The sequence below is a fragment of the Drosophila yakuba genome, chromosome 3R, assembly GCF_016746365.2.
Source record: "Drosophila yakuba strain Tai18E2 chromosome 3R, Prin_Dyak_Tai18E2_2.1, whole genome shotgun sequence".
NCBI classification, from domain to species: Eukaryota; Metazoa; Arthropoda; class Insecta; order Diptera; family Drosophilidae; genus Drosophila; species Drosophila yakuba.
In genome coordinates this window covers 20,989,729-21,009,902 of record NC_052530.2, presented here as the reverse complement: position 1 = coordinate 21,009,902, position 20,174 = coordinate 20,989,729, and the positions used below count along the sequence as shown (strand labels likewise).

Sequence of the window (20,174 nt, the reverse complement as noted above, 5' to 3'; positions counted from 1 at the left end):
AATGCGAATGTCGGAGTTTGTTTGGGTCAGTCTGCCGGAGTAGCTGGTCGTGTTCACATCGTCTCTTCGGAGGTCTGAGTTTTCAGATAATTTCCAGAAGCAATCTATTTGTATTTGATTTACCTACGCGGGGCTTATTTACCAAGAATGATAAACAGCAAGATAAGAGAGGACAAGTTGGAAACGCTTGTCTCGCGAAGTGCTGTGCCGATCATCGATCTCGCCCATTGTGGTAAGTTTCCCAGTCCCCACCCTACTTATATATTTAATTAAATTAACTTAAAAACACGACGCTACCTAAAAGAATAACAATACATACCAGCATTTATAAAAATGGGTTTGCTTCGGCTGCCACCATCCCTAAAAAGTAACTACTTGATTGAAACCTTTTTAGGGGGTGCCCTGATAAGACAAAATAATAATATTTAACACTTTATGAAATAGTAATATGTAGAATATATTATATTCTTTTGTAATAATTACTCACCATTTCTAGGCAAGTCCCTTGTCCATCGGGTTGGTCAGCAACTCCACAAGGCTTTCACCGAAAAGGGAATCGCGTTCCTGGTTAACCATGGCATAGCAGAAGACAAGGTAACTGGTATCTCCTTTTCTACGCTCTTTTATTAATTTCTTAATCCGCAGATCAAAGCCGTTTGGGATCAATTTGACAACTTCTTGGATCTGCCAGCAGAGATTCAGGATCGTCACAGGCGAAAGGATGGTGTTAATTATGGCTACGTTAGTCCCGGAATGGAGCGATTTGATGGAAGTACTCCAGAGCTGCGTCACGCCTACAATGTGTGCAAGCTGGATGAGCAGAATATTCCAAGGGAAGCACTCCCAGAATTGGCCGAAGACATTACCACACTGTGCACCGACTTGAAGGCCATGTCTCTGTTTATAATGAAGGCCATGGAGGTGGCCCTGGAGATACCACCATCCTTCTTCGTCGACAAGCACTCCCAGATGTTGGAGGGCGATGACCTGAACATGAGCACCCTCAGGATGCTCTACTATCCGGCGATTGTGGATGACGAGCCGGGTCAGAGCGAGGGCGCCATTCGTTGTGGTGCCCATGTGGACTATGGCACCTTCACGCTGCTCGCCCAGGATTCCGAAGGTGGCTTGGAGGTGCAACTGCCGGGCAGCGAGAAGTGGGAACGGGTGGGTCATCTACCTGGCGCCATACTTATAAACGGCGGGGAACTCCTCTCCATCTGGACCAAGCAGCGTTACCACGCCCTGGTAGGTTATTCCCAGAAACTGGAACTTTCCGATAGCCTTATCTCATGTCCATTCTTTTCTAGCCTCATCGCGTCGTCATACCTGAACAAGAACTTATAAGAACCCGCGGCAGACACTCCATTGCGTATTTCTGCCATCCCAACAACTCCATCTTGATATCTCCCAACGATCTGTTGGGTGAAGGGGAAGCCAAGAGCGAGGACAAGTAAGTTTTCTAATATTTATTTTTAATTATTATATTACATGGTTGTTTTTTGTAACCCCAAGAGTATACAGCGCCTATGAACTGATACAGAAAAAGTTTAATGACACCTACGGTCAGCGATCTCAATAACTCAACGAATCTGGGGCAAAAGTTTATTACAGCTCTAGCCATGTGCAAATCATTAGCATTCTTAACCCAATGTAACTTTTTTCAATAGCAACAATGAAATGTAATTGTTTGCAATTAATAAATTATGACTTTTACATTTCAAGTAATGTCTACATTTTATAAAATTCGGATATAATATAATATATTGCAATGCAATTTATAATATCATTATTATTATAATTCTTTTTACCGAATAGATCTAAATTTTCTAACAATTAATATTTATTTAGTGTATATGGTTTAAAATGTCTACATTTGACACGAGATTCTACGTGAGAACCGATCACATATACAGCTGTAATGTCACGATCTACGTGAGTGTAGAAATATCGATAGTCCCCAGGCCGAGCGCCGATAACAACGCAATCGTTTTCGAACTGGATCCGAATCGACCGAAGATCGCGGATCGGATCGCAAATGTTTTTTTTGAGACAGACGCCGTTCCTCTCTGCGCTAGTTCAGGTGTATCTAGGTTAAATTCGCGATCGGAGTGCGTTACAAAATGATGGAGAGTGTGCAAAAAAAGCAGCAGAAGGCGATACGAAAATTGACTAACTAGACTACTACTGTGTGTTGTTGGCCAACTGCTTGCTGTTCGTTCGGGTCGGGTGTTCGTTCGATGAAAAGCGAAACCTGTGCGAAAAAAGAAAGCGAGTTTTCACTGTAAGCAAAAAGCCCTCCATCCACTCGGTTTCAACTTTGAAATACAAATCACCAACATTCAGCTGAATAAGCCGCTTCGAGTAGTTTTTAGTAGTTTCTCAGTGTGAACAAAATGTTTTTGCATGGCAAAAGAGGCGAGGCAAATGCTTACTCATTTCCCCTCCTGCTTGTATCATTAAACCCAACCCTCTCGATATAAAAACGAATCCGTGCAGACTGACGCACTGACTGAATGATGGACTGACTGACTGATGGACTGACTAAAAAAGCAGACTTTGCTCAGGCGGCATTTCCCGAACAAAGCCGCTTGGCAACAGCTCAGCTGGTTTGGTTTTGAATTTTGCATTTTTAGGGGGTGAAAAGGCGGGCAGGAGGGCTCGCACCTGAGTCCGAGTGCCGTTAAACGGCAAACGGGATCTGCCAGATACAAAATACAAAACACAAGACATCAGACATAAGATACAAGATACATGCCCGCCGCAACCAGAGTATCTGTATCTCACACACGTATGCATCCGCATCTGTATGGTTGTATGACTGTATGACTGTATGGGTATGCGTGTGTACCTGAGCCACGTTAATAGCCATCACAAATATTGCAAAAGCAAACCGAGACGAGATGAGATGGGGCTACCTGTTGACGGCTTTAGATAGTCTCACCTTTCGGGCCCTGCTCACCATAAGCCGGAATACCCACTGTACCCAGTGTACTGAGCTCTCTATCCCCCCCTTTCCCCGACCCCCACTCCCTTCCCGCTAAACGACAAGTGCTAATTTAGTTATCACAATTTTTGATTTGATTAAAGTTTATCTAATTGCGACGCACATGCAGGCCGCACATACCCACCACCACCACCCCACACAATCAGTTTCAGTTTTGCAAAATAAAATCGTAAACTGAGCTAAAATTCTGGCCAGTCAGGTGCGATAAGCGTACGGAAACCCGCCAGTTAGGAACCCCGATACGAAGCCCCCTCCAAACAGCCGGCGGTTAGTCCGTCCAAGAAGCGCGTCGCGATTGTTCGATCGCCTCTCGTCCGCCACGCGCCCTTCTAAATCTGAAAGCAAAGCCAATCACTCAGCCAGCCAGCCGTTCGTACTTCGTATCAATCGTATGGGATCGTATTGGATCGTAAAAAGAAAATAAAGACCCCCCTACAAACTGTGCTGTCAAAGCGTTTGCTCGCCAGCCAAACAAAAACAATAGCCATCGCAAAAACAAATACTCGCACCCCAACGAAATTTCAACAAAAATAAGAAACACTCGGATGCGCGATTTGAATGTTTGTGTGTGTTTTCCTCTTTTTTATTCGCTATCGGCATAACCAGTCTAATAATCGAATTCTGCGCGCTGCGGCCATTCAGTTTCATTTAGTCAGCCATCGCTGGAAGTGCACCTCGTCTCCGGATCCCGGATTCCCTCCGGTCCCAAGAGTCCATCCCCCAACCCCCAAACACAATTGTGATAAAGATATAGCGAGCACAAGTGCGGCGAGTGTTCGATTGCTCTCCCCCATCTGCCCAATCAGAAACCAAAGAACTTTGGACGTCGAGGATCGAAGACAGAAGACGGAAGACAGAAGACCCTCTGGAAGTCACTCGAAGTCACAGCACAAAGACACACCAACTCAAAATGATAAAAACAAAGAGCAGCGACGACAAACTCGACACGCTCCTCTCGCGCAGCGTGGTTCCGATCATCGATCTCGCCCACTGTGGTAAGTACCCCCCTTCCTCCATTCATCCATTGGGCTCCATCATCCATGTGTGTAGTGTTCCCCCATGGAACCGAGCCACAACCTCCCATTAAACATGCCGCCGATCGGCACTCCAACTCGTTGCTAGGCAAGCCACTTCAGCCAGGGTTCGTACACGGTGAGAAAAGGGCGGGAGTTCGACATCAATGGAAAGTGGCTCCATTCAAAAATAGCACTTATCTGCGACTTGTCTCGGAAAGGTGAAAATGATTCGGCCGGTTTGCTTAAGATAAATTCTGCTCCACTGCTAAGAAAACTAATAGCCACCTGCATAAACAACTTAGAAGTCTGCGTTTGTATTGCTTTTGTATTAATCCATAAAAGCACAGGTTGGAATAGTTTTGTATTATTATTAAGTCTATTAGTTAAAGTGACATTTTGTAAAGCATCTGCAAGTATGCATAAGAAAAAATGTGCTGTAATTTCCCCCATGAGCAAACAGTAAAATTCTGATAAATGTAATGATTCATGAATTCCCAAAATAATGGGTCATAAACGCAAATAAACTTTTGGGATTATTTTGTTTCTTATGTTTCAATTTATGTATTTCCATATCACACTTTTGACTAAATAATATGACGTCTGTTCTGTCGATAAGATTGCAGTTATTTAAGTAGCAGGAAATGGGCAATCTTTCTAATAAGGCATGGGTTTTTCTCAGTGCACTCAAACTCTTCACATTCAGCTGGGCGCAATTAAGTGCAGTCGCCACTGAGTCATCGACAGTTCTATTCGGCTGACTATTCCCAATTGTTCAGGGCTAACTAACCGGGCTCCCCAAATGGCAGTTACTTAATTTCGTTCGTGGCGTTACAGCTACGTCGTAGTTAATTTGCAGTAATTACTGACTTGTGCACCGGACACCTGATCCCTGCACCTGCGGTTCTCTTCAAAAACAAATGAATAATGCAAATGCGATCTTTGGGCGAGATGGGGGAAATGTGGCTGTAAAGTTTCGAAGCATTTCTACCTTATCGCCCGAAGTCAACTAATTGAAAGTAGATAGTTAATCTATGAAGTACTTTAATAGAACACTTATGTGTATACGTACATATGTAGGGAAACCAAGTATCACGTTGTTATAGCCTGTTATTTTGCTGCGATTTCTGGGTATCGCAGATCATGAGTAATTTTTGAGTAATTGCTCTTTAAGTCAGTACAGATCGCAATAAATCAAACGCACTGCTCGATGTTTAGAGTATCGGTTCAGTTGCACAAATGTGGATCAGTGCGGTGGAATAATTAAATCACATTCATATCTATTCTATGGCCATAGATATTTAAAATGGTAATGAAAAATCACACTACACACTCAGTAAAATTAATTATCACACTATTCTTGTTGCATGCAAGATTGCTTTAATGAAGGTATCTGTGAGGTAGTGTATCTGTGAGCTTCCCAAGAGTATTAGATATCTGAGTTTCCTGATCTTGTTTGTGCTGCCCAAACTACTTTGAACTTCTTTGGCTAACCTTTGAGATACCTGTGTTGAAATTGGTTCCACCAAGATTTAATGACTTTGTTTGTTCCTTCTCCGTTTCTTCGGCCCTTCTTTGGCCACACCGAAATTTTCCATTTGCCTATTTGGGCGCCGTGCCCATTGTGTTAACTGGGTCTTCGGCGATACGTGACACAGTTTCTCCTTCTGGCGGCAATGAAACGCCATGGAAATGTAGCGCATACGCACTGTGTGCTTATCGGGCCGCGGGTTTCGTCGAGGGCTCACCCAGAGATTCGAGTTCGCTGGGAGTACAGTGCGGCTTGGCCTTGGTGGAAGCACACTCTTGACCTTCGCGCCCCATCAGAGCCATTGACCCCCAAAAGCAGCTAGCTAGAAGCAATTAAATCGCTGCCTTGCGGCATTTTTATGTCAACGGAACTTCAATTGGATTTTTTTCTTTCCTTTGTTTTGTTTATGTTTGTTTGTTTTGTTTTTTTTTGTTGCGCTTTTTTGTGAGCCCCGAGAGGTTTTTGAACTATATTGGAAGTCGGGCTTGTGGCATTTGAGGCATGCCTTAATTTCTATCGACCCAATGTCACATCATTTAGTGCGGAAACTCAAACAGTACTCATCAAAATATTTACACTTATTCGAGTTGCGGAACCTGATTTTGTTGTGAACGCAATGCGCGTTTCAATATTTGTTTACTGGTTGCAGCTTTATTTACACACTGCCGGTGACCATTAACCAGTTACTTGTTCGAAATTACCAATAACCAGTTAGCAATTTGGAGACAACCACTCAGTGACGCATCTTGTTTTGGGTGTTTTGGGTGTTTTGGGGATTCACTCCACGGCGTCATCATCATCATCGACGTCGGTGGACCTCACCTTGTTTGATTTGATGATGATACTACCGAAAGGCGACAGTGCGAGCATGTTAAGTAGTTGGACTTTTGCCGCAACCGATTGAAACTGGCTTAAACCTGTTGACTCTGGGCTGACTGACTGACGTGGCTTAATGGCCACAATCGCGTTTTGCCTGTTTCGCCATCGGAATATACGTAGAAACGTAGAAATTGGCTGCCGGATTTCTCTCTTGACCCGACAAATTGGTTAAAGCCACCTGAACAGTGCTAGCAATTGAATTAAGTTCTCTTGACAATTCAAATTGACAGCTGGCCAAGCAAATTCGCAACCTTCAATACATTGATGCTATGTTTGATTCGCAGGCGATAATAATATTCTGGCCAATTACCTCTGCCGTTGACTTCTGTGCGCATATTTCAATGCCATTGAAATTATTTTTCCATTAGCCCGACATCTGCAACCATTTTCCTACATTTAAGCCCACTTCAGCCCATTTCCAATAGCCGCAATTCAGTTTTCTATAAATAAGATATACTGCACGACCATATTTCTCGGCGAAAATTCCGCAACTAAACTGCCACATATATACGAGCTCAAATGGGTCTATAAATATTGAATTGAATTAATTCGACCGCGGGATTCAAGTGGGAATTTCGAATCTATTTGTGGATTATGTATTAGGGGTATTTCCCGCATGGGTATATGGAAATGGTATGATGATGGAAAAATCACTGAAACATTCCAATTGAATTTGCATAATATAGGCCTAGAATTTGTCCAAGTGTTGTAAGAGTTCATTCGCCCAGAGCAATTAAGTTACAAGTAAACAGCATCAAATGGCGTCGAAAACAAACAATAGAAATACTTAACGCGTGCCCGCAATTTATGTCTGACCATAAATGCATAAAAGCCAATCAATTTCAACGATAAATTTGTTCGGCTAGCGCCAATCAAATCGAAAACACAATAATACATGGGGGGGAAACAAATCGAGACGTCGAGAAATTCTGGCATTCGATAGAGATGATCTTCAGCCAACTTGGCCTCCTCAACGCATACGAATACGTCGACTGAATCAACTGAATCTACTGATTCAATTAGATAAATTAGCGACAAGTTAGCACTGACAACTAGCTGGCATAGCTGCCTCAAATTGAAAACTGCGAAATGGCAAATTGAAAAGCGACTCGCATCCCAATTGCCGCCTAATTGAATTGCATGCCAGCAGAAAACGACTAAGCTGAAACTGAAAAATAAAACGCACGGAAAACAAGCATAGCGAAAACACATGCAAAACTGGACTGCCGCCTAATGAAAACGAAAGGCGATCTGCTGCTGGCGTCAATTGGAATCATTCAATTCGCCCGACTGACCTCTCCGCCGCCTCATCATCCGCCTCATCATTCCGCCTCATCATTCCGCATCATCTGGTTCCCAGTTGGGCAAGTAATAATAACAATGCGAGTGCTTCCCGCCTGGCGACAGAGCTTCCATGCCCGGAATGAGATGATAAGAGGGCGTAATTGTTATTATTTGTGAAATGGTAGAAATTCTGTGAAAACCCTTATCACAGGCACTGCGTCACTGTCCAAGTCGAGAGCTGAGGGCAGGCGGCCAGAAGGTGGCTAGCCAAACTATTTATAGATTGCGCATACGCCCGGTGTGACACCGAAGTGACACTGTCGCGGGGGAAGTACAAGTATACACGCGTACATATAATTACTTTGCATTCCCCGATTTCATTCATGACTTGTCCCTCAATGAGTAAGTGATCACATTAGCCAGCGGTCGGTGCAAGGTCTCCACCCTACCCAACCCCAACCCCATCCTTCTTCCAGATATCAGCTATCTTTCTATCTACATATACATATATATGCAAAAGTCCAACTTTGACGCGCCAAATGGTTGGCGGTGTGGAACGCCATCCTCGCCACTTCCGCTGCGGCATTTTCTATTTAATTTTCCGGCGTGCATTGTCAATGCCGCCTTCGTTGCATTGAAATTGATTGCATTTACCTTTGCATTGGGCCATTGCACATTATCGTGCTCGCAATAGTGGGTTATTTCAGATTCCAAACAGCCGATTATCTTCGCAAAGTGGAAGTGGTCTTATGAGCTCGTGGGCGGCACGTGAATGTGAATGTGAACGCCTCTTAGCCACACTTCTCGATGGCCCATGACATTCAATTCATTGGCCAATTGCTCGCGAGCCAGGTATTTATTGCCTTCGGCTGCAGAGTGAACAATCTGCCATAAACACGACCCATACTTTATGGTGTTCAGGTGGTTAACAATACAAAGAAGCCATAAACAAGAGACCGCAAAGCAATTAGCACTTGAGTGGCAGTTCCGCTGATTATTCCCACGCCTGAAAATCGATTCTAATCCCGATTCTGTTTATTCCAGGCATCGAGGAAGTGCCGGTCAAGTCGGTGGTCAATCGCGTGGGTCACCAGCTCAAGAAAGCTCTCTCCGAGAAGGGCATGGCTCTGCTGGTCAACCATGGCATCTCCGATGAGAAGGTAAGACAACTTATCATATTTATGCACTTCAGATTAGGAGCAACAAAAAACGGGATTTATTTTCTATTGATTAAATGGAAACATACGTCATTGCTGAACCAGCAAATCTAAAATCTCAGCATGAAAATTTATTGCGCTATTCATATCAGTGCGATAATAGTTGAAATTAATAGCTTCAATTCCCGGGGGAAGCGTATTCGTAGAGATTAAACAAACTAAACTTTTCACTATTGCTCTTTGAACAGCTCAAGACTGCCTGGGATCACCTGGATGACTTCGTGGACCTGCCGCCCGACATCAGACAGCACTACATCCGTGCCGATGGAGACAAACATGGCTACGTGAGTCGTGGTCAGCAGCAGCGATTCGATGGCAAGTCGCCGGAGCTGCGTCACGCCTTCAATATCAGCACACTGAACGCCCAGAATCTGCCGGAGGAGCCGCTGCCAGGATTCGCGGACCACATCAGCACCCTGGCCACGGACTTCAAGGCGCTGGCCAGCTTCATACTGCAGGCGCTGGCCGTCTCCCTGGACATTCCGCACACGTTCTTCCTCGAAAAGCACTCGCACATGCTGTCCGGCGACCACGACAACATGAGCTCCCTGCGCATGCTCTACTACCCGCCCATAGTGGACGACGAGCCCGGCCAGAACGACGTGATCAAGGGTCGCTGCCAGTACAGCTACCAGCGCTGTCTGTCCAATCAGCCGGACTTCCGGCCGGAGCACAATCCCCGCGACGAAGACGACCTCAACGAGGTGGACGGCCCCAATGGCCAGTTGTTTGAGCACAAGCTGGGCAACGGCGCCGTCATCCAGTGTCCACCCCACGTGGACTACGGCACCTTCACCCTGCTCTCCCAGGACTCGGAGGGCGGACTGGAGGTGAAGCTGCCCGGCAGCGAAAAGTGGAACCGCGTGGGCCACCTGCCCGGCTCTATTCTCGTCAACTGTGGCGAGATCTTGAATATCTGGACACAGGGGCGATATCCCGCATTGGTGAGTGTCTAATGGACTAGATTGATTAAGGTGATTCAATTTAAGTCTGCTTTTCTTATCATTGTTACAACGAACTAACTACAGAACACAGCTGTGTATATTTGAGCAGCTTTGTGTCTGTTTTAGGCGGTAGGTTAGTAACTTTTGTTTAAAAAGACGGATACTTTTCCTTATTGAAGCTATTATGTATACTGACTTTTAAAGACCACAAATCAAATTGTTTTCCAACTGGTCTAATCAGTTAATTCATTAGCAGTATATAAAAACCCCAATCTATTTTATTCTACCCCCAGCAACATCGCGTGATAATACCCGAGCAGGAAACTATTCGGGCCCGTGGCCGCCACTCCATAGCGTTCTTCTGCCATCCGGACAACATCACCACGATATCGCCCACCGATCTGCCCAATCCAGATGCCGTCCAGGACAAGGCGTGTCTCAAGCAGCGCAAGAAGTCCTTCAAGGCGGTGAAAGAAAGGTGAAATTGCACTCCAGTTTTATGGCCATTTCCTGTACTAACTCGCATTTCTTTGTTTCTTTTTTTATTTTTGGCTTATCGCCGACGATTGGTGGCCGTAAATTCAACAGAGCCTACAATGCATATCAGTTAATACAGAAAAAGTTTAGAGATACGTATAGCAGTAACAACCACTCATAGGGGACCATAAACCATAGACCATAGACCGCAGTCAGTCGGTCGAGCCATCCATCGCATCTCTACCTGAACTGGGATGAAGTTCGTCGTGGGAACGGATGGGGAAAATGAAAAGCAGCAACTCATATGATGTTTTGAACCTTTTTATTATTACCTTTACTTTTATTCCATACGATTGTAATTGCTTCATTTCATTAATTTATATGTATCGCGATACTATATACAATACATGCATACATGCACACACCGTAAACATATCCCTTTGTATAATAAATATATATGTATAATTTAATATAGTTTCCACTGAAAAACGCACATGTTAACATTTACTTAAGTCGAGGGTTTTCGGTTTCGCCTAATGTTTTTTTTTTTTTTTTGCGCTCGTTAAACTTGGAAGGTATCTGAGTACAATTCCGAAATTGACCGACAATCGACCACAAGATTCGTGCTTTCTGACGTTTGGTTGTTTGTAAATATTGTTCACAAGTTAATTAACATTTTCCGCTGGTTGTCACTTTTATTTGTGGTTCATATTTAATGCCCTGTGGCCGAGTTACGTATGAATATATGAATTTAGCATTAATTTGTAATTACCTTTATGTGGTCTGCTTTTAAAATTCTCTTTTTATTTTCGCGCTTTAATGAATCGATTTCAACTATTCACATGCATAATACATTCAATATTTAACAATTATCTGACTACCATTATTATTATTATTAGACACTCAGTTTGTATTTGTGCTACAAAATAAGCTTCAGCTCAGCGTTCCCGTTGGACATTTAATGTATTTCAATTTGGTTTGGCTTAGATTTTCGCGAGTGCTCCGTAAGATTTGTTTAGTTTGAACATTGAGCCTCTTTCAGCTGATTTATATGCTTAGAGTGGTAATATCTCTTAGGTACTTTGTATTTCTACTAGCAACGTACGGTGTGAAAACGTAGAAAACCAAATTAAAGGAATCAGTCATATGAGATCTTCAAACATTCGCTGGCAGAAATAGTTGCTCAAGTCATTGTCACCCATGGGATTTATATGGAGTGCGAGATTCGCCAACTTATCTGGGATTGCATCATGGAATGACTCGTCAGCGCACTTTTCTAGGCGACTCAACTAATTGTCATTATTTAATTATTTACCTTTTCGACGAAAGTCACATGCTCCCATGAGTTGACATGGCAATTCGCGTTTCAACTAAATCGTATTTTTGTTAATTATGGCTGTTTTTGTTATTGCCGCTGTGATCCAGGTGGTTTACGGACACGTGCCACACTTCCACGAAAAAATACCCTAAGTCAAAGGGGTATTACTAAAAACTGGAAAATATGATTTAAAATTGAGGTACAGCCCCTAATAAAGTATACATTTTGTAACTTCGAGTATACTGAAAATATTTGTTCTATTTTTGATTTGCTGAGATACATAAACGGCTGATTTGTTTCCTCGTGTTACAAAAGTGCATTGCACCTGGAAACACTTGTGGCAACAAAGAAATGACTTATGCAACCAGAAATAAATACATTCAAGTTATTTTAGTCGAAGCAAAACGGTTTAAAGAGCATTCGCATTTTGTACTTCAGCTTCTTATCGTTCGACGCTAATTTAGTTAACAATATTTGGCTACATTTCAAATGTTATCAACGCTGCTGCTAGCTACCAACTTTTTCGTGGGCGTTCTGCAGTTTAAACAAAGTGTCGAGAGTTAAATAAAGCAAATATTGACACGCCCACTTGGCGATGGGGGGTGGGGGGCGGCGGCGAGACAAGGAGGGGTGTAGTCATGCCGACAGAGAGGGGAGATGCTCATTTGTCCACGGCGGTGAGCTCTTAAGCCGGCGCTTTAAATAATGACTGCGAATCGTAGGAAAAAGTCGGCGTTTTATGCATGTCGTATATATACTTTTTGCAACGATTTGATATTTTGTGCAAACAATTTTAGCCAGCTTTCCGCTGAAGCACCTTTGATTTATGGGCGCAATGGCGGTGACAAATTCGCGCAGGGGGCGTGGCAGTTACTGGTAATATTCCTTATACAATATCTCCTACTCAACTAATTTCGAGTCGAAAGCGAAAGTCGAGTGTCAACTAAACAGGCTTGAAGTCTGGAGGTCTGCAGATTTAGTTTATTGTGCCTTGTTGAGATTGTCGAGGCAAGAGAAAAGCATTTCGGGTATTAGACGCACCTGCTCAAAAGATTACAAAACAGTTCCATGAATGTCACTTGCATCCATGTGTCGAAAGTTACACACATATACTATATATGTGGCTACACGTATAGTTCGTATATAATATATATATAGCTCTAGAGCTAGTTCGACTACAACAACAATATGGGACTTGGAGTCGGGAAACATCAAAGTTGAGGCTAAAGACCCAATGGATATGTTAGTCGTGCTGTAGGCTCTATAAATATATGTATTCTTAATGCGAGTGAATCCCTTCGCTGGTTATGTATTATGACATATATAATTTGATTGTATTTCAATGAACTAGATTATGTTAATGTATTTAACGAATCAAATGAGCGTTGTCATTATATCTATAAGAACTGAGAGTATGAGTTTTACAAACAATACGAACATTCTGCTACTACTAACATTAGTTTCCATTGTTTAGTGGAGATTTGAAGTGGATTTAAGGCCTGGCTGAGTGCTTTGAGTATGTACATAATGTTTCAATTAAATCATTATTAAATCACTGATAAATAAAAGTGTCAGTCTTTATTCGCTAGTCGAATAAAATGTAAGAAAACAGAGAAGTCTTGATAGTTGTAAAAGTGTAAGTTTAAAACAATAGAACACCTTTCAATGCAAAGATAAATAATATTTGGATTTAGTTCAGCAGTTCAACCAGACCTAAAACCTACTCTTTTTCTCACTGCGTACTTGTGTAGCTTTTATTTGCGGTTCGTTTTAGAGTACCTTTCAATGCATATTTCATATTTTATTATTTGGGGTTAACATCTAGCTTTTTATATACGTATATCAAACATTCAATTTATATTTCTATTTGCATGCGCATTTATAAACATCGCTTTATGAAATTCCTGACTCCATGACATCTACATAAATATGTATGTCGAAATACGTTTATAATATTTCAATTTATTTTGCACGTCAATTTGCTGCTCTTGAAGGCTTTCTTTAATCTGTGGGATTGTCGTATTGTTGCTGTTGCTGTGGCTTCTGCTGTTGCTTTATCTATTATTTGTGGTTAAATTCTTTTTTAGCAGCCTCTTAGCAGCCATTTTGAGGAATGTTTTTGTCGAGTGATTTGTATTTGTAAGCTGGCAATCTGGTTTCTGGAGAACACTTGCTGTGCACTGCGCCACTCATCTCATGAACAGACGTTGTGAAGCACTGGAGTTGAAATCAAGTATACGCCATGTGTGTATTTCGTTTTTAGTTTGTATACAGAGGATGCAGCTGCTGCATCTGGGCGTCCGTGGTGGGTGTGACATTGACGGCATACTGGCGGGCACGCATCACGCTCATGTGTATCTCCGACGAGGCCGTGGAGTTGACGCAGTTGGCCATCTCGGCGGATCCGGATCCGGTGCGTTGGGCTCCATTGGTACCACGGCGACTGGGACCGCCGAACTCCAGATCCCGATCATCATCCCGCCCCCTGCCGCGTCGACAGAAGTAGAAGGCGTAGGGAAAGAGGCTCTGTGGGGGAGAAGAACACACCCAACTATGAGTAGGTGGACTAGACTCGCTTGCTTCCGTTAGAGTACGCTATGTACTATAATTTAATAGAGTTAGCTCGCTACTGTACAGCACTCAAAGGTTAAGCATACGCCGCGTGGGACGGGCGACACAATCGACAGGGGAGGTGGTGTGTATGTTTTTTTTGTTTTTTGTTGTTTCGGGGTGCTGGCGGCACATGTCTGTGACAATTTGGTTTCACACAGAAAACAAAGGCTAAAGGGAAAGGAACAAAAAAAAACAGACACAGACAAAAAATGCTAAACGAAATGAAAGGCCGCGCATTCGTATAAAAAAAGGGACGAACAAGGACCCGTCCATGTGCCTCTATGTGTGTGTGTTGGTGTGTCGAAGTGTGCAGCATAAAAGGGAGAATTTTTAGAGAAAGAATAACATTTCATCATCAGCATTTACGCTTGTGTGGCTGTGGATGTGGAGAAGGTGTAGGTGTAGGTGTAACTGGATGGTGTGTGGGCATACATACAAAGAGCAGGTTCCGTTTTAATTTAAATATTACGTTTTATGCTTTCTATATTCTGTTGCATACTTTGGCGGGTTTAGCTTTTGTCGAGCCACAGGCAACGAGCCAGCACAGTAAGCGCCAGCTGTGCGTGGAAAGAGAGATGGTATATGGTACTATACGAGTATATGGTGGAAAATGGTAGTATACGATGGTAAGTGGCAAGCAGAGTGTTCAAGCGATTAGAAAGCCCAAGCATTGAAAGCACCCACTCCCCTCATTCACTACGGACCATATTCCGCAGTTCCCCTCGAGAATGAAACTGATAGAGAGACAGAGGCAGGCGCAGGCAGAGCTGTAGAGCAGCAGAGCAAAGAACGTGCAGAGTTTTCCATTCTTCAGGCAGAGGAAAAGCTATTTTTCTTGCTTAGCAACCAGTAGATGTGGATGAAGAAGCATTTCAATCAACTAATATGAACGCTACGCTATCTACACTCTCCGCGGAACACTGAGCTGCACTGAGAAAAAAGCACGACACAATGTCCTTAGCAAATCACAGTATCACTCTTTAATAGTTAAGTCTTTATATGATTGTTATCTTCTATGTGATTAAAATGCAGCTTTCTTAGTGGGGCAACTGCAACTTATGTAACATAAGTAAATTGATATACTTGATAAATTTCGACTATTTTTTCTCAGTGCACCCGTGATGCCAATAGCTACCAAAATAATTGCTAAACGTGAGCCTCTTCGGTGGGGCGCTGGTGGTGGCGCCTCCGCGTTGCCAGTCGATATTGTTGTCGAAATGGTGGCCGCCGCCGCTTCTGTGCATTGGGTGCCGGGGGCGGAGGTGGGGGCGGTAGCGTTGGCCCTGTCCCTTGCGATTGCAGCAGTTGCCGAAGCCCTGTACTAAGTCTAAGGTGGTGCAGAGAATTCAGTTTTGGATGCCCGAACAAAGCGAAATTGAATAGAATAAAAGTCCCATCAAGATGTCGAAGTGGAAGGTATATGCAAATTACACGATGGCCAGCCCTTGATGGGCAACTCACCTTGAGGGTCTTCTTGAAGGCGGCCCTGAAGTCGCGGTTGAAGTATGCATAAATAATGGGGTTCAGGGCCGAGTTGAAGTAGCCGATCCAAAACAGGATGCCAACGAGCAGGCGCGGAGTGATGCAACTATCGCACAGCGAGGATACGATGTACCTGCGATTTGATTGGAGAACGGTAGGGAATTAGATTTAAGTTGGTGGAGCAGGTACTTCAATAGTGCATAATAGCCACATTGCCCTTGTTATATTTCTAAACCCGAAGTAAACTGGTAGCATGGAAAGTGCAAATTACTCGATATAAGCCCGAGTTAATTAAAAACTTCCCAGCACTTGATCCTTAGAGTGCCAGCGATAATTTGCCCAATTTGAGCCATCAAGTATACGCACCAGAGGAAGAACGGCAGCCAGCAGATGAGGAAGGCGCTCATGATGATGCCCAGGGTGCGGGCGGCCTTCCGCTCACGCCGCATCGTCGAGATGGTCGACTGCTCCACCTGAATGCTCGGCCGGGGCTTGGGAATTTGGCTAATCTGTAGATGCTTCTCCAGCAGCAGGGCGGCCACCTTGGATCTGGGCGTACACACAAGTAATTACAGTTAATTGGCGGCGGGCAAATGGAGGGGCCCACTCGAATGGCTGTTACCTGTACACCAGACGCTCCTGCCGGTCGGCCTCCTGGTAAATGCGGTAGTACATCGACAGCATCACGATGCCGGGGATCCAGAAGCTCATCGACGAGCTGACGATGGCGTACGCCTTGTTCACTTTGAACTCGCATATCTGAAATGTAAGTGGGAGGAGTGGCAACGAAATCGGAATCGGAATCGAAATCGTTGCGATTTGATGGGCAACTCAATTAGCGACTATCAATAAATCAAAATGGACGTTGAGCAATGCAGTCGGATGCCAGTGGCGAACCCTAATGGAGCGTAATGCTCGGCAATTGCCAACTGCGGCTCTCGGCGGCCAACGTTGCGTATGAGCAACGGCAATAGCGATGGCGATGGCGATGGCAATTGCAATGGCAATGCGATTACTGCAATGCCAAGTGCGACAATAAAAACTCAATTACGCTGTGCATTACGGCGATGGCATGACAAAAGGCCACCAGAAGACATCTAATCTGATTTATGGCCAGGACATTCTGGCTGCTCCGCGCTGACAGTTATTAGCATAAACAAGTGAAACTAATTAAAGCCCCTCCCACCGCGGATGCTAATGTATGCAAAGGCCTTTCAGGCATTCCGCGCCTTCCTCCAGGTGGAAAGCCAAAAATTATGCACAGCCTGTGCTGAAGTCAGCCTGAATGGGAGCGCACAAAACCGGAAAGGAATTACCTACATTTATTTCTACATCAGCATTTTATTGCGCAATGATAACCGCAGTGGTGGGGGCAAATCACTAGCAGCAGCTGCTGACGGGCAAGGAACATACATATACATATATATGTAAAGATAAATGTATATATTTGTAGATGGAGGAGGTGCTGCCCAGAAGCTTGCCAAGTATTTGCGGAGGAAACCAATAAAATGGAGTAATAAATATGCTACCTGTCGGCTGGCAGCCTGAAATGCGTAAAACTGCTTCAGCCACACAAACATAAATCAATTTCTGTTGAGGCGGGTCGGGGGAAAAGTCAAAGGTTGCCAGTGCCACATGGACGCCCACGTGGCATCGAAGGCATGCAAAATGCATGCAAAGTCGATATACCGTTTCAACTAAATTAGAATTTTCTATTAGTTGGATGTGCAAGAAAATTGAATAAATATTGTAGGATCGACCAACTCAACAAATCTGTGCGCTCCATTGTAAGGGCATTGTATAAATACTACGAGTATATTTAATAGTCCAATTAAACGCTACTCACATGCGGATTCGATTTGAGATACTTGTAGTTCTCGGTCGTTGTGTACCATCCGGAGCAGATGGGCAGGAACGAGAGGAGCGCCGGAGACAGCCACACCATCAGTAGCATGATGAACACGCGCCGCTGTGTCATGATTAGTGGATAGTCCAGTGGCTGGACAATGGCGTAGTATCTGCGGGCAAAGGAGCAAGAGGATTGTCACTAGAAACTATGAAGAAACTATTCAATTTGATGGCTATCTAAGAGGATGTATAAGAGGCGGAACTTCAATTATTCCACAATGACAAAGTAAATGCGGACTCACCTGTCGACCGATATGCAACAGAGGTGCATGATGCTGGCGGTGGAGAAGTAGACGTCGAAGCTGTTCCACATGTCGCACATCACGGATCCGAACATCCACTTGCCCGAGATCATGACGGAAGCATTAAATGTCATCGCACAGAGGGCCACCAGCATGTCGGCGACGGCCAGAGAGACCACAAAGTAGTTGGTAATGATGCTGTAGATGCGGAGGAGAGCGAGTAAGTGCTGGTTTAAAACTAAGCAGGAACCAAGGCGGAAGTGTGGCTTCCAACCAAAAATGGGATAAGAAAGTGGCAGCCTGAGTGCCAGTGGAGTTGAGAGTGCGATGTTCTCTAATTAAATTTGTGCATTAAGCTTTCAAGTCACTCAGAGCTCGAAGCGCTAATCGTTCCTTCGGATTTCTGTCCAACTTGAGTTGGAAACTTTGGTGCCCATATTGCGCATACGCCGCGTGCGACCGCCGTTTAATGTGCGGAACGTCGCTGCTCTGAGTGGATTTCATTGTTTAATGGGTTAATTAATAATTAGCTTAACGCCACCGCAACTTCCACCAGCGATCATCAACGTTGCGTGGCACCGTAAAACGTTAAGTCAATTAGGTGCACGCGGCGTATACGCAATGTGGAGCAGCAAATGCGTTTATCGGTCGTCCGTACTGATTTCCAAACAATCAAGCGTACATAACCCCATTCCGCAGATACAACCGCAGCCGAATGGGTGGTCGGAATTCAAATTTAAAGCCATAACGTCTCCACAACTTTGCAAATTAAAGTTTTGCCTTCAGACAAAGCGGTTTAATGTGCAAGATAAACTTTGGAATGAAGGAACTTTGGATGCGAACTTCTTAAACTACATGAATCATGGATATTATTATCGTTTGTATCCGGCCTATATCTATTAAACTCGTTAACAATCACTCCCCATTTTGCCATATTTCACAAGGACATTGAGCCACCTACCACAAACCTAATTACGGCCACAAACTGACGCTCCGAAAGGTCGACTTTTTGGGGCAAGCTTAAAGCACCCAAAAAATACAAAGGCAAAATACCCGCATCACAGGCAACACGAAAATGTTATTGAGGCGTTACCCAAAAGCCGATTACATAGTGGCTGCGTGGGAATGAAAGGCAAAAGGGAAACTTCTTGGGTGTCAAGTTTGATTATAATTATGAGTCGGCACTTTCGGCAGGCAGCCTTCCTGGAAAGCTCTAATTAATAGGAAAAGTGAGGAGAAACGCTTTCTTCTCCTCTTGATCTTCAGTCTGACTTTAATTTGTCACCCAATTTATCGATTCGTGTGACATGAATAATTTAAGTTGCGTGGCCAATCGTGAACAAGTCGCACAGCTGTCGTCCATATGGCTTATCCAGGACATGAAAAAGGCTACCTAACTCTGCTGGCTCACAAGGATTTGAGATGGTGGGGATGTAGCATGGGACCTAAGTGGGAATACATGTTGTTTCGTAATTAAGTCTAATTTGCCGTGATGATTTAAACTGCCTAGCGAGGCGGAAAAGGTGAAAATGGTGCGGAAAACGCACATGACAATGAGCCCAACAATAATGAACAAGATGCTGGCACACGGCAGTTGAGATAAAAACGGCAACGCAATGCCAACATGGCATAGACGTAGTCAGGGTCAGGTCCCAAATTGCCTGTCCCTGGTAGGCTAAATGAGCCTCATCCCATCCCCATCCTCATCCCCATCCTCATTCTCGGTGGCAGCCACAAATGTCAGGTGTGCGTTGGCTGGTTCCAAGGCGAAATGAATACGGCAATGACAGTGGAAGACGTTTTCCCGGGGCTGCTTTAATAGTCTGCGCCTTGACATTGAATGTCCCGGGGTTAGGTTACACCATTGTCGCCTCGCTCCAAGTGTTTTATGTTGGGTTCCTTAAATGCCAGCGGTGTTGGGCTTTTGAAATTGCGACTGAAACACGTACGTACCTTGCCACCAAATCCCTCAACCGCCCACGTGGTCATATCTCATGTGAAGGTGGCGCCCAATTCATAAATTTGACAAATTATATGGCCGCACATAAAGTAAATGCCAATGGCGCCCCCGTAAGTAGGCAACAATATTTTTATGCTCTCCCCTTAATAACATTTCTAATGTAATTACGCACGTATCTAGCATTTAACTTAGCCAACCTGCCACGCCCCCTAGAAGTGTTCGGTGGGCGGACAAGATGAGTTCTGTGCGCTTGACACGCAAAAATGATGGAAAATATGATAAATGATGACAAATTAATG

General features: G+C 44.1%; 3 protein-coding genes across 6 annotated transcripts in view; 2 read left to right on the top strand and 1 right to left on the bottom strand.

Annotated features, from left to right (window-relative positions):
* Positions 1–26: 26 nt before the first annotated feature.
* Positions 27–1,746, top strand: LOC6537763 (UPF0676 protein C1494.01). The gene is made up of 5 exons (XM_002098268.4): positions 27–232; positions 497–594; positions 646–1,248; positions 1,311–1,453; positions 1,516–1,746. Exons 1-5 carry the CDS (start codon positions 148–150, stop codon positions 1,580–1,582), a joined length of 996 nt encoding a protein of 331 aa, XP_002098304.1. The 5' UTR covers positions 27–147; the 3' UTR covers positions 1,583–1,746.
* Positions 1,747–2,030: 284 nt separating this feature from the next.
* On the top strand, positions 2,031–10,783 carry LOC6537762 (UPF0676 protein C1494.01). The gene is made up of 6 exons (XM_002098267.4): positions 2,031–2,284; positions 3,650–4,002; positions 8,759–8,874; positions 9,120–9,875; positions 10,169–10,353; positions 10,464–10,783. Exons 2-6 carry the CDS (start codon positions 3,918–3,920, stop codon positions 10,531–10,533), a joined length of 1,212 nt encoding a protein of 403 aa, XP_002098303.1. The 5' UTR covers positions 2,031–2,284; positions 3,650–3,917; the 3' UTR covers positions 10,534–10,783.
* Positions 10,653–20,174, bottom strand: part of LOC6537761 (octopamine receptor beta-1R) — a 24,967-nt gene continuing 15,445 nt past the window's right edge. The window contains exons 3-8 of one of the 4 annotated variants that reach the window (XM_002098266.4): positions 17,916–18,113; positions 17,612–17,783; positions 16,388–16,524; positions 16,132–16,314; positions 15,745–15,898; positions 10,653–14,196 (exon numbers count right to left, since the gene is read on the bottom strand). In XM_002098266.4, the coding sequence (XP_002098302.1) occupies positions 13,930–14,196; positions 15,745–15,898; positions 16,132–16,314; positions 16,388–16,524; positions 17,612–17,783; positions 17,916–18,113 (1,111 nt within the window). In that variant the 3' untranslated portion in view covers positions 10,653–13,929. Of the gene's footprint in view, positions 14,197–15,351; positions 15,899–16,131; positions 16,315–16,387; positions 16,525–17,611; positions 17,784–17,915; positions 18,114–20,174 lie in introns of those variants that run through there. The other 3 variants (XM_043207105.1, XM_043207106.1, XM_015193004.2) reach the window with 3 other exon arrangements.